The sequence below is a fragment of the Ctenopharyngodon idella genome, chromosome 19, assembly GCF_019924925.1.
Source record: "Ctenopharyngodon idella isolate HZGC_01 chromosome 19, HZGC01, whole genome shotgun sequence".
Taxonomy (NCBI): domain Eukaryota; kingdom Metazoa; phylum Chordata; class Actinopteri; order Cypriniformes; family Xenocyprididae; genus Ctenopharyngodon; species Ctenopharyngodon idella.
The window spans coordinates 7,875,761-7,889,347 of record NC_067238.1 but is presented as its reverse complement, the minus strand read 5'-3'; the positions used below and the strand labels follow the sequence as shown (position 1 = coordinate 7,889,347).

Below are 13,587 nucleotides of genomic sequence, written 5' to 3'. Positions count from 1 at the left end.
AATAACTGAAATAAACCTGTATAAATGTATATGTGGACTAACAAGTTTTTTTTTTATCTATCCTGGTGTGATTGTTCCTATATTCTTGTTTATTTTGGCAATATAAGCCAAATAACTTTAGACCTCACACAAACATGAATGTGTTGCTTTAATACATAAGAACAATTTGGATTAAACAAAATTGTATGGACAAAAGTGTAAAAATTACATTTGGTACAACAACTGTAAATGAGAAAAATAGGCTACTTAATGTCCTTTTACAGAATAGAATAATCAACCAATTTCATGTTCACAAAATAATTTTATTTACAAATATCCATACTGCCAAAATAATCTAACACACTATTTTTTTTAAATGTTTTGATTGAAAAGTGTGCTTGTTTTGTTATAATAATACAATTTAAAAGTTTGGTATAAGGTTCATTATGCTTATGTTCACCAAGGCTGCATTTATCTGATTAAAAAATATATATTTTTTTGCCAACTGTTATCTATTTTAATATATTTTAAAATGTTTTTTCCTTGTGATGACAGAGCTCCAGTCTTCAGTGCCATATGACCCTTCAGAAATCATTCTAATATTTTCAAATTCCAAGCTTTTGTCATAGAGTGATTAAAAAAAAAAAAAATGCCAGAATGTCATAAATGTTTACTTTTAACATAGATTAAACAGTTTAAAGAAGTTAATTTTTTCAATATTTCAAGTCAAAGTTCCTCTAATTGAAGCCCAATTAAGAACATACGTTTATGAAACTTTCCCCCGGTTTCACAGACAAGGCCTAAGCTAGTCCCGGACTAAAATCTATGTTTGAGCTGTTTTAACTGAAAGCAACTTGCACTGACATATTTTAAAATATGTCACTGCTTTTGTTTTGTCTCAAGATGCACACCAGTAATGTTTTTTTCTAAGGCACATTCATAAAAGCTTCTTAGATGTCCTAATTTAACTAAGGCCTAATCCTGGCTTAATCTAAACTCTATCTGTGAAACCAGGCCTTTATGTCTTATAAATGAATGACCTCAATGAGTGTTTGTTGTGCATTAAAATAGATCATGCATTTGTATCAATGTTTATCATTTTATGTAATCATCCAGGCACACAGTGCAACACAAAGAAAGAACAGATGACAGAGAGAAACATCAGTGTAGGTTGTAAAATGTTTATTAGGCCACTGATATGGTTGTGGATGTTATTTCCTTGCCAGAGGGATGGCACAGTTTTAAAGCTTCATATATTAAGGTAAAAGAAGAGCATAACAATAAATAAATTGTTAGTTGGTTCATGTAAGAATATTCCATATCTGCTTTTCTATTGGAAATCAGTGTAGCTGTAATAATTTGGGTGTTCTGGAATATTTGGTTTCACAGTGTAAGTGGAACCTTAAATCTTGTGATCATTTTAATTTGTAAATTTATATTTGTTTGTATTTTTTATTTTTATTTTATTTTATTGGAAACATCAAAAAACAATGAAATTTCAGCAACAATTTTCAACACTGTATGCCTTTTACAAACAGACAGTTCACAACCAGAGAACATGGAAAATGTTGAATAGTTTGGCTCATAAAACAGGGCAAGTTAACACATCATATGGATCATCACACCAGTATATGTTACAAAAAATAAAAATATGTCCACAGATACATTTATACAGGTTTATTTCAGTAGTTATGGGCAGTGATGTATTCAACAAATGATGATAACAACTAATTAAATACAGTTTTAAAGCATCTCAATGTACAAAGATAAAGCACAACGAAATGAAATTAGTGTATACGACTAGTTGAAGTTTGCTTATCCCAGCATTAAATGAGGTGAATGTCTGCATTTTTTTTTTTAATAATCCATTAAACCTGCTGAGAAACAAGGAGCATGAACTAAAATTCTCAGTTCCACACGTATGCCAGGGAAACTCATGAATATTCATGTAAGCTCTGCCCACTGACACTGAAAATCTCAGAAACCGAAAACCTCATAACACCGGCTCTGGCAGAGTATTCTGTAAACAAATGGTGGGTGGAATTGTTGGATCAATAAGCAGAGTTTATTAACAACAGTACTCATCAACAATAACAAAAAGGCAGTAACATGACGAAGCAGTAAAATGTAGATCAAAGGCAAATCCAGAAACAGCAGACAAAAGGAAGAGACTAAAGAAAAGCAAGAAAAGATCAGCACTCATAGTTGCAGTGTTAAGATATACAAGACTTTAGCAAAATGAAACTGACAAAGAGTGGTTTAAATACATTTAGTTTGTATGTAAATAGGTAATAATGGTGTTTAATAACAAGTTGTGGATGTGGCAAGAGTGGTAGCTCCTGTAATAAATTTACTGTAAATTGTACTGTAGTATAAAGAGAATGTCTGCTTACTGTACTTGGGTTTTCTCTTTCACCGTGTCAGAACCAAAAGTTTCAGTAGTACAATGGATTATACCATGTTATTTTACCCTATGTAATAGCCACAGTACAGACATTTGGATCCTTCCTTCAGAAAAGTAAGACTGTCCTTCTACTACCAGCCATTTTTACTTCTATGTTTTCCTCAGCTGGTTCCTATAATAAGGCTGCTAATCGACTGGCATCCATACATCCAACATTCAATTGAAAACCCAGTACTGTGACACATCCTCTGTATCCAACTACCAAATGCCTAATAACCTCACTTGATAGCATTTTATGGTCCAAATAATCCACTAGAAGTCAACAGAAGATTATGTTCCAATCTTCACACCCATCACATTTAACAAAGACACATCATAACACAAATATTCCTCATCTTTCCCTCCATTGGTAATAATAGCTGTTACATACCTATTCATTGTTTATAACTACTCAGAATCACATGCATGCCATCTGGTAATGACAGCAATCTCATGTAAGAACATGACTCTAGATCAGTGTGTTTTGTAAATGCATAAATATATATCTGGTACTGAGTACTGAGCGTACTGCCTGTAAATAGCCTTTGATTTGTTCATGATGACCTTATTAAAAAATGTCTTGACCATACATAACATTAAGAATACTTAATAAATGTGAAATTTACTGCAATCACCATCCTTTATACAACCGAATTCCTTTTTTCTCATGAAGCTTAAGTGCAATATGATATTCATAGCTTCCTCCGTGATTGCCAGCATTACGATGATGCTTATTTTGTTCAAAGTAATGATGCCAGTTTCCATTTTCATCTGCTCCAAACCCAAATACACTCACCTGGAAAATAAAAAAATAAAAAAATAAAAATAAATAAATATATAAATAAATAAACAAATGGCAAGCAAATAATTTGTGTCTTCAATGTAACCTCATTAGTATTCATAGATATATGTAAAGAGGACATTTATATTTGGAACCCTTAGAGTGCCAGAGGTTCAACCTTTGACACAATCCCATTGCTAGACTGTCATTTGAGTTGGTTTGAGATAGACTTGCCGCAATATCATTACTTTGACACGGTATCTAAAGCCGCGTTTCCACCGAAATTACCCGGAACAATTTGTCCCAGGACGTTTTTTTCCCAGGAACTTTTTTTCCCCCAGACCTATTGCTAGCTGCGTTTCCATAGTGGTCTAGAGTACCGTGAAAATAGTCCGGTGACATAGGACTGCGCGCGACTTTCTAATTCCCGCTGGATTTCGTCCTCTGCATATAAGCTTAATAAAGCCTGAACCTCATCGTTAGTCCATTGGTTGTATTTTTTAAACTCCATTGTTGATTCGAATAGCAAACAACTCTTACTGCACGCATTGCAACAGACTTTAAAAAAACAATGGTTGAAATAAAATGCGGCATGAACTCAACCAATCAGCATGTTCAGCGCGCAAGTCCCACCCCCGAAAGTTCCTGAACTTTGAAAAAGTACTACCTAGTGAGCAGGTACTTTCAGAGGGGGAACTGTTTACCCGGAACTTCATTTAGACCCTGGTTCCTGCAGTCGAAACACACCAAGTACCACCCCAATGTTCCTAGTTCCTGGCAAAGAATATACACTGACAAAAAGTGAAACTCAATAGAATGTTCCATTGCAACACCGGCGCCCAGCAGCAGACCTGCGTTTCCGCCATTTTTGGGGTGAAAGCGACTCGGCAGTCCACTAGTTTCTATGGCAATATCAGCTGCTTTGTTAAAAAAAAAGAAAATCATCAAATCCTTTTAACAGTTTATTTTACGGACTTTGTGTTTAAGTCTTCCACTTTTTTTACAAAACCGTTGCTCTTTAGAAACCCAGTCAGTTTGGGTTAAAATTCTTTGAAGTTCAAGTATTAGCAAACAATACCAACATATGAAATTAAATGAATCCTTCCCAGCTAACATACAATGTACCAGTTACTTCATTTATATATACTTTTTGGTAATTTAATGACTTACTAAACTTAACCACAACGTTGCATGCTCATGATTTTATTTGCTCATTTTACATAGTGAAGTGATATAGACCCTAAAGCAATTGAAGAGTGCACACTGTGAGCACAGTATAACGTTTGACAGGACAGGAAAGCTTGTTTTTCTGAAGTGAGAGACTTCATTACGAAAATAAGAGATTTCATTACGAAAATAATGTTACAGTAATAACACTGACATATAGCTTGACAACATCTTATCTGACAGGAGATACTAAAATGCATTACAGGATAAAGCGTTTTTTGGTAACACTTTATAATAAGGTTCATTTGTTAACATTAGCTTTAATGTATTATGTAGGAACCGTGGACGAACCAGACAAATGTATCTTTCAGATGATTCTTTCAAAACATAATTCCAGAGGCCCAAATCAACATTGCAGGCCCCAAGCGACTCCAGTGAGTCTACAAAACAACCCCTTGCCAAGTAATTTTATGGCCACACATGCTTCCTGACTGAGGAGAAAGGTGGCAAACTTTAAGCCATTTGTAGAAAACCAAATGGTCAAAAAGACAACACAATTTAAGCGACAAGAAGATAAAGAGTCTTTGATCTCCAGATCAAGAGAGACAGAGAGACATTGCAGGCCTGTTTTCTCTGAATGACCTCTGAATGACACAGAAAAACCCACAGAGACAGAAATAAACTGTATCAAAGTGTCCCAAAACAATTCTAAATGGACTTATCAAACATCATTCAACAGCATAATTCTATATCATGTCTACAACTTATACGTACATGTGACCACTTATGCTTAGAAACACTCATAATTCATGTAACTGTATAACTATTGAATGGTTGAATGAAAGTATTTCTTGTTTGGAATGTATTTAAATCTCTATTTTCTGTTTAAATCATGGCTTGAATGAAATCTGTGTAAAATGTATCATATTCCATTTAATAGAAATCATATCTAAACAGTACTCTCTGTATTCTCTGCCGAGAGTGGGAATTCAAGAGGCCCAGAGATAACACTTAGTTTATGATAGGGGAGGAGAAAAAGCCACCTTTGAAACAAGACGATACCTGATTGGCCAGAACTCCTCAAAGAGGTTGGACAAACACCTAAGATTAAATAGTCAAATCACTAAGACAAACTGAGTGTAATAGTAAGAACAAAGAAGAAGAATATGGCTTAGAAAAGAACAGACTATGAAGGACAGACAAGCAGCTCATTCAAGCCATCCAATTTCTTACTCACTTTCCTTTTCTTTTACTTTAACTTTCTTTTCCATTGAGAGTCTCATGTTCTAAGTTAAGTTTTGCTGCAAAGTTTAACCAACGACTTTTGCCGCCTCAACTTTAAACTCCAGCCACGACAAGAGACTTAATTTGTTTGCCAGCACGCCCGAACGTGATTGGTTTTTACCTGACATCAATCCGGACCTGAAAAGATCCTGCAACAAATCATTTGAGAAATTTTCTATTGCGTTTCTGATTTGGCTGTGAGATTCGCCGATTTTGGGTGCGTAAGATGTGATGGATTATATTGTCCAGTTAGCATTTTCATGCCAAAATGGCTGCCATGCTACTGAAGTGACACCTAGTGGCTGTTACCCAAAAAGCATCAGAGTTTCGCCTCTTGGGTTCTATGCTCTTTGTTCCTGGGGAGAGTTCCTGCGGTGGAAATGCGGCTTAAGTTCAAACCGATGATACTGGTATTAGCACTGATTGGATGCTAGGTGGTGCTATGGGGTCATTTTCGCTGTGCAATTGCCTACACAATAACACAATTGCAAGGTATTGTTTATAAGGTAGTGTTTCTGAATTTGCATTGTATTTTTATTTAACTATAAATGAAATTGACTCGGAAAAACCCTTTTCTCCAAGCCAAGGACGCCTAAAAAGGGGATCCCCATTCAAAGACAAATGACAAGCAAGTACCTCCAGATTATAAAGCTGAACTGGTGCATTAAATTACTGTGATTCATGGTTTGTTCAGGTCAGGTCTTATGAAATGCATATTTTGCTAGAAATGCTCATAATTTCACTCTCTCTTAAAACTCTTTCTTTCTAATTTCCTTTCTGTTTGCTCCGTGTATGAATGTGTGTTTGTGTGTGCGTGTTTGTGTTAGATATTACAGTAGTTTATATGTTAGAATAATCAATAAAGTCTCCTGTAGATTTTTAAAAGAAGTATCTTGTGTTATGTGCTTGTAAACTTACTGTCTTAAACTGCCGATCTAAAGTTACCATGCTACTAAATAGTGTTTTCACGATAGTTGGATATTCATATCCGCTACAAGAGCTTAATTACGGCCCGAGCAAATGAACGCTGGATGATTCAGTTGCATGGTCGTAAACTAAGTGACTCTTTATAATTCCCTATAAATTAATTAATTATTTCATTTGAGCTGATTTGTCCTACAATTAACCAACATGAACTAACCATGTGCAATACATTTGTTACTCTATTGGTTAATCTTTAAATTGTCAGCATTCGTTAATAAAAATACAGCAGTTCATAGTTTGTTCATGTTACTTTACAGTACATTAACTAATGTTAACAAATACAACTAAATGCTGTAATACATGTTGAAATTAACATTAACAAAGACTAATAAATGCTGTAGAAGTGCAGTTCATTATTAGTTCATGTTAACTAGTGTAGTTAACTAATGTTAACTAGTAAACCTTATTGTAAAGTGATATCCGTTTTTCTTAGGCACTCTTAAACTGTGTCTGACAGAAGACTCTTGGGACCCACTTTTGGCTCACAACCTAACAGTTGAAAAACACTGATCTAAATTTAAGTTAAGTTTGTAATTGTAATGTGTGCTATCAGTTCTCCATTACAGTGTGTTAGTGTAACCCCTCTACCCAGGTCCTACTCGCACCGCTCTGCGCGGGCCTCGAACCTGGGTCTCTGGCGTGGGAGTCGGACGTTCTAACAAGGAGGCTAAAGGATGCAACCTCTAGCATCAGTCGCTAGAGCATCTCTTGAGGTCAGAGGAGTGAGGTTTACTCGCACAGCGACTACTAGCTGGCCTTCGTTACATTAGCACTACTCCAGCCTGCTGTATTATACAACAGCAGGTTATTTTATTCTGGGCATTTTGCGAAGTTTGTTTGGAGTTCGTTTCTGGAGTTCGAAACAGCCTGCCAAAGTGAACTTTCCAGAAAACAGCAGAATTTTTGATAATAGCACAGTTTATGTTTCATGGCGAAAACCCAACACCACATAAAAATAATTATTATTTATAATAAAACGTAACTTAAATGGTGTCACGGTCTGAAGAAGACTGAAGACAAGATATAGAAAACGGGTTTTACTAAACAGAGAAGATAGGGAGTGCAACAGTGTGTATACTAAATACTAATAATATAAGATAATTAATCAAACACAGCTGAACTCAACAAACTCATAATGACAATGACCATGGCAACAAGAAAGTGCGGGAATAGAAGGTATGCACGTGACGTCGCTGTTGGCCGGAGTGACTGCAGTTACGCCCACTGAGTGGCAAAAAAAGACCGAGAGGCAGCATTGTTTTTCACCGTGAATGCCGTGAAAAACACACAAAGCACATCTAAAACAAGAAAGAGCTTAGTCAATGACTGTACAAATAGATTTGTCATGAAATCTGAGGTATATTTTTACAGACTGCCAAAAGCTACAGAAAAGCAAAGCAAATGGATCGCTACAATTCACAGAGACAACTGGACTCCAGGCAGTGAAATGTGGATTTGCAGTTATTATTTTGTGTCAATATGTTGAATTTTAAGGTAAAATCACACCCCTATATTGTATTGACAACTCATCAATTAAATATTTACCATCTTAAATTCTGCACAATTGGATGTTTTTCAATAAACACTGACAAAAGTTTTAGGGCTGGACAATATGACGATATAACATTGATATAAGTGATCACCTGGATTTACACCTACCTATATTGTATTTTTATAAAGCTTTCAAAGGCAAATTTGCTTTATGTATTTCCCCGGCGTCGAAATCAGGCACATGAATGTCAGGAAACATTCTGTTTGATTCTGTTTGTTTTACTCGCGTTTTCGCAGTTTCCTCTATTAAATCCAGTCACGCAGCAGTCTCTTTTGCCACTCAGTCCGGCTGAGGGGGCGTTCCGGCGGGAAAGTGATATCAATGCATACCCTGTGTACAGACAAAGAAACACAGGAACTGATGAAATACAAACTAAAAGTCTCTAAACTAAACTGAACATAATGGTGACAAATGGTTTCTGTAATAATAATTTATATTTTTTCCCCAAACCATGTTGTCAGAGATCATCCAGGCTCCATCACCACCCAGTCACAGAGATCACTGTCACCAGAGTACTAATCATCCGCACCTGATCGTCATCTCCTCATCACCACAGCAGCATATAAGCACACACTTCACCCTGGCACTTTGTCTGGTCGTTTTTGAGTAAGGACTCACTTACCTGCTCCACATCCCTTCATGTGTTGTTGCTCCATCGTCTCTCCTTATCAAAGCCACTGGAAGGCAAGCCTGCAACCTTTAGCCAAAAAAGCGTAACGGCTAATGCTAACTGGCGGTACGGGTGGTACGCATTGGCGGTATGCAGGGAGGAGTTTTGAATAATACGATCCCTGTCCTTATCCTCCGTGTCTACTTCACCGCCTGGGGTATCCAGTCCTGTGGCCACTCCAGCACCCTACTCTGGCTCGGCGGAGGATTGCAACGGATTTCTTCTTCAGTGTTCGCTGGCCCTGGAGATGCAGTCGCACCGGTTTACCACTGAAAGATCCAAAATAGCCTTCATAATCACCCTGCTGAGAGGGCGAGCGCTTCACTGGGCCCAAACCATCTGGAATCAAAATGGAGTTGTCACGCAAACATTGAATAATTTCACCACTCATTTTCGTGAAGTTTTCTTCTGTTGGTGAGCAATTATATCATCTATCTCAAGGGAAAATGACTTTCTCTAATTATGCTCTTCAGTTCTGAATCCTAGCAGCGGCCAGTGGTTGGAACGATCACTCGCTCCTCACCACCTACCGGCAAGCATTAAATACCGGGTTGCAACTACATCTTGCTGCATACAACGATACCATCAGTTTAGAATGGTTCATTTATCTCTCCATCCGCACCGATTGTCGTATGCAGCCATGCCTGGAAGACCTACAGGGCCAGCCTTCACCAACACATCCTCGCCAGCCAGAGTATACCAGCTCTCCAGAACCAGAAGTTATGCAACTAGACAACACTCGTCTGAGGCAGAGGAGGCTGACCCAGGGTCTTTGTCTTTATTGCGGTTCTGGGGGACATGTTATCACTGCCTGTTCCATTCATCCCCTAAGACCTATGGTGAGTTTCACCCATTCAGTGTCTGTTAATACCAAGCCACTTACTACTGAAGATATTCTTACTGCCTCACATGTCTCCCTTCCAGTACACGCCCTCCTCGACCCTGGGTCAGCTGGAAACTTCATCTCCGAATCCCTCTGCCGCCAGCTCAACCTCAAGAAGAGATCCATTGAGACGCATTACCAGGTCCAGTCGGTCACTGGCAAACCCCTAAACAAGAGGAATGTACACCATGCTGTAGGAACCGTCCAGTTGCAATAGGACAGTTGCACACCGAATCCATCATCTTACTGGTTCTGGAGAATTCCACTGCTGGTATAATTCTAGGGCACCCATTGCTAGTGCAACACAACCCTGTAATCTCCTGGATCACCTGTGAAGTCCTGAAGTGGGGCGATAACTGTTTTCCCGTATGCTTCCCAAGTCTTCCTCATCCAGTGAAATCTCTTCCAGTCAACACCACCTCCACCGAAAGCCCGGTTAAACAGCAATCCACAGAGATTCCAGCCTGCTACGCCACCTTCAGTGACGTATTCTGCCCCAAACGGGCATTGTCGTTGCCTCCACACTGGCCATGGGACTGTGCCATCAACCTCCTTCCAGATGAGCCAGTGCCCCATGGTAAAAATGTATCCACTATCTCTCCCTGAACAGAAGGCCATGGAGGAGTACGTAGAAGAGGCTCTCCAACAGGGTTACATTCGACCTTTCACTTCCCCTGCTGCTTCGAGTTTTTTCTTCGTAGCAAAGAAGATCGGAGGCTTGCGGCCCTGCATCGACTACAGAGCACTAAACAAGATCACCACCAAGTTCTGGTATCCCCTTCCCCTCGTCCCAGCAGCCCTGGAACAACTTTGTGGAGCAGCCGTGTTCACCAAGTTGGACCTCCACAGCGTCTATAACCATGTCCGGATATGTGAGGGGGACGAGTGGAAGACTGCCTTCGTGACCCCTACTGGACACTACGAATATCTTGTCATGCTGTATGGATTGGTCAACGCCCCCTCCATATTCCAGGACTTCATGCACAAGGTGCTCCGGGAGTTTCTCCATCGCTTTGTTATAGTTTACATCGGTGGCATCTTGATCTACTCCTGGAGTCTGAGAAATGCTGAGAAATGTTCCTTCCATCAGTCCTCCAATCAGTTCCATCACTACAACATCAGTGAACATGGCATCCAGATGGACAAGGGGAAGGTCAACACTGTACGAAACTGGCCAACACCTTCCACCATAAATGAACTTCAACATTTCCTGGGATTCTCAAACTTCTCCCGCCGCTTCATTCAGAACTACAGCTCCATCACAGTTCCATTAACAAATCTCCTTAGAAATAAGCCCAAGTCTCTGTCCTGGACTCCAGCTACCACCCAAGCTTTCCAAAGCCTCAAGGATTCGTTCACCAAGGCACCGCTCCTGATCCATCCTGACACCCAAAAGACCATTCATCATCAAGGTTGATGTATCCACCACTGGGGTAGGAGCGGTGCTTTCTCAGCAGCAGGGGAATCCAGCACGGCTCCATCCATGCGCCTTCTTTTCTAAGAAGTTATCCCCGGTGGAGATTAACTACGATATCGGGAACAGAGAGTTACTGGCCATCAAGCTCGCGTTGGGGGAGTGGAGACATTGGTTGGAAGGTGCAAAGGAGAAGTTCACCGTACTCACTGACCACAAGAATCTCCAGTATCTCCGTGACGCCAAACATCTCAACCCCAGACAGGCAAGATGGGCTTTATTCTTCACATGTTTCCATTTCACCATCTCCTATCGTCCAGGCAACAAGAACCTCAGGGCAGATGCTCTATTCCATCTCCATACCCCTGAGGAGAGTTCTGAAGAGCCTGAGCCCATCTTGCCTACTCAAATCACCCTCTGTCCCATCCAATGGTCCTTAGACCAACAGCTTTCCTCCTCCAATGTCTCCAAGCCATCTCCGCCAGGGTTTCCTTCCAGGCCACCCAGTCAACCTATGTTCCCAGATCTCAACGCAATAATCTCACGCACTCGGCTCATTCCTCCATGGGCACTGGCCATCCAGGGGCCAACCGCACCCTCTCACTGCTTCAAGATCGCTTCTGGTGGCCCAACTTAGCCAGGGATGTGAGAAGGTTCATCCAGGGATGCCCTGACTGTGCCATCTCCAAAAGCCCATGCCATCTTCCATCTGGCAAGCTTCTTCCATTGCCCATACCTCAGCGCTCTTGGTCACACCTGGCAGTAGACTTCACCACCGACCTACCTCCATCTGAAGGTAACACATGTATCCTAGTCATTGTTGACCAATTCTCTAAATACTGCTGTTTGATTCCTCTGAAGGGCTTACCTACTGCCATGACAACAGAGGAACTTCTCTTCAATCATGTATTCTGATACTATGGTATCCCAGAGGACATTGTGTCTGACAGAGGCCCACAATTCATATCCCAGTTATGGAAGGCTTTCTTCAAGCTCCTAGGAGTGACCGTCAGTCTGTCATCAGGGTACCATCCGCAGTCGAACGGGCAAGCGGAGAGGAAGATTCAGGAGATTGGCGCTTCCTGAGAACCTTCTGCCACAGCCACCAGCACTCTTGGATCTAATTCCTAGGCTGGGCTGAGTACGCACAGAACTCCCTCCGCCAAGCTGCCACTGGACTGACTCCCTTCCAGTGCATACTCAGTTACCAGTCTACACTGTTCCCGTGGTCTGGAGAACCATCCGATGTCCCCTCCGTTGACCATTGGTTCTGAGAGAGTGAGAGGGTCTGGGACTCTGCACATCACCACCTGCAGCAAGCAGTGCGCAGCCAAAGGACCCAGGCTGACTCCCGAAGAGCCGAGACACCAACCTATCAGCCAGGACAGAAGGTTTGGCTGTCAACGAGGGACATCAAGCTGTGCCTGCCCTGCAAAAAGCTGAGTCCCAGATACGTTGGCCCCTTCACCATCACATGCAAAATCAACCCAGTCACCTACCAGTTACAGTTACCTGCACATTACAGAATTCATCCCACATTCCATGTTTCTTAAACCTTGCCACTCACCTGTGTCTGTTCCCTCCACAGAGCCTGGCCCCACAGACGAACCTCCCCTTCCACTAATCCTGGAGGATGGTGTGGTATGCATGTGGGGGTACGCACCTGATCATCATCTCCTCCTCATCACCACAGCAGCATATAAGCAGCACACACTTCACCTTGGCACACTGTCTGGTCTCGTTTTTGAGTAAGGACTCACTTACCTGCTCCACTTACCTTCATGTGTTGTTGCCCCATCATCTCTCCTTATCGTCTGTGTCTCCAGTGTCTTCATTCTCCGGACTCCTTCTGTGATCCATTCTCGTCACCGAAGTGTGTGCTCGGCTGCTCTTGTCCACGACCTCCTCAATCACCTGCAATACAAAGAACTGTCAGTATTTGCAACCATTATTGCATTGCTGCTTGACTTACCTGCTTGTTTACTTTACCTGTTCTGTAACACATGTGGTGTGCGCATGGCACGATTATGACAAATCATAATTGTCGATTATTCCCATGAAATTATAATTACAATTATGATTATCAATTTACATTGAATGATCTTTTGAATAGCTTTATACTATTGTTTGAATCAACTACGTCATATTTTAATATGAAAACAAACAAGCTGAAAACACTTTTCCCATTGCTTTTCTATAGATTTAAGCTTCAAATGTCAACTATACATTGGTTTGGTTTCTTCTTTAAATAAAAATAATAAAAAAAAGTAAAAATATGCATGGTATTATAATGTTATACTAAAACGAAAATGAAAACAATGGGAAAAACCCCTTAAGATAACATATAGAAAAACATCTTAATCACGCAGAATAATGTAAGTGGACTTACATTAAGTGCGCCTTTGAACAATTACGTAATTGTGGCATCCG

At 40.3% G+C, this 13,587-nt stretch overlaps 1 protein-coding gene across 1 annotated transcript in view; it reads right to left on the bottom strand.

Annotated features, from left to right (window-relative positions):
• Positions 1-1,641: 1,641 nt before the first annotated feature.
• st3gal1l3 (ST3 beta-galactoside alpha-2,3-sialyltransferase 1, like 3) overlaps positions 1,642-13,587 on the bottom strand; it is a 110,327-nt gene continuing 98,381 nt past the window's right edge. Inside the window, exon 6 of the mRNA XM_051873257.1 lies at positions 1,642-3,218. Coding sequence (XP_051729217.1) covers positions 3,054-3,218 — 165 coding nt within the window. The 3' untranslated portion in view covers positions 1,642-3,053. The remainder of the gene's footprint in view (positions 3,219-13,587) is intronic.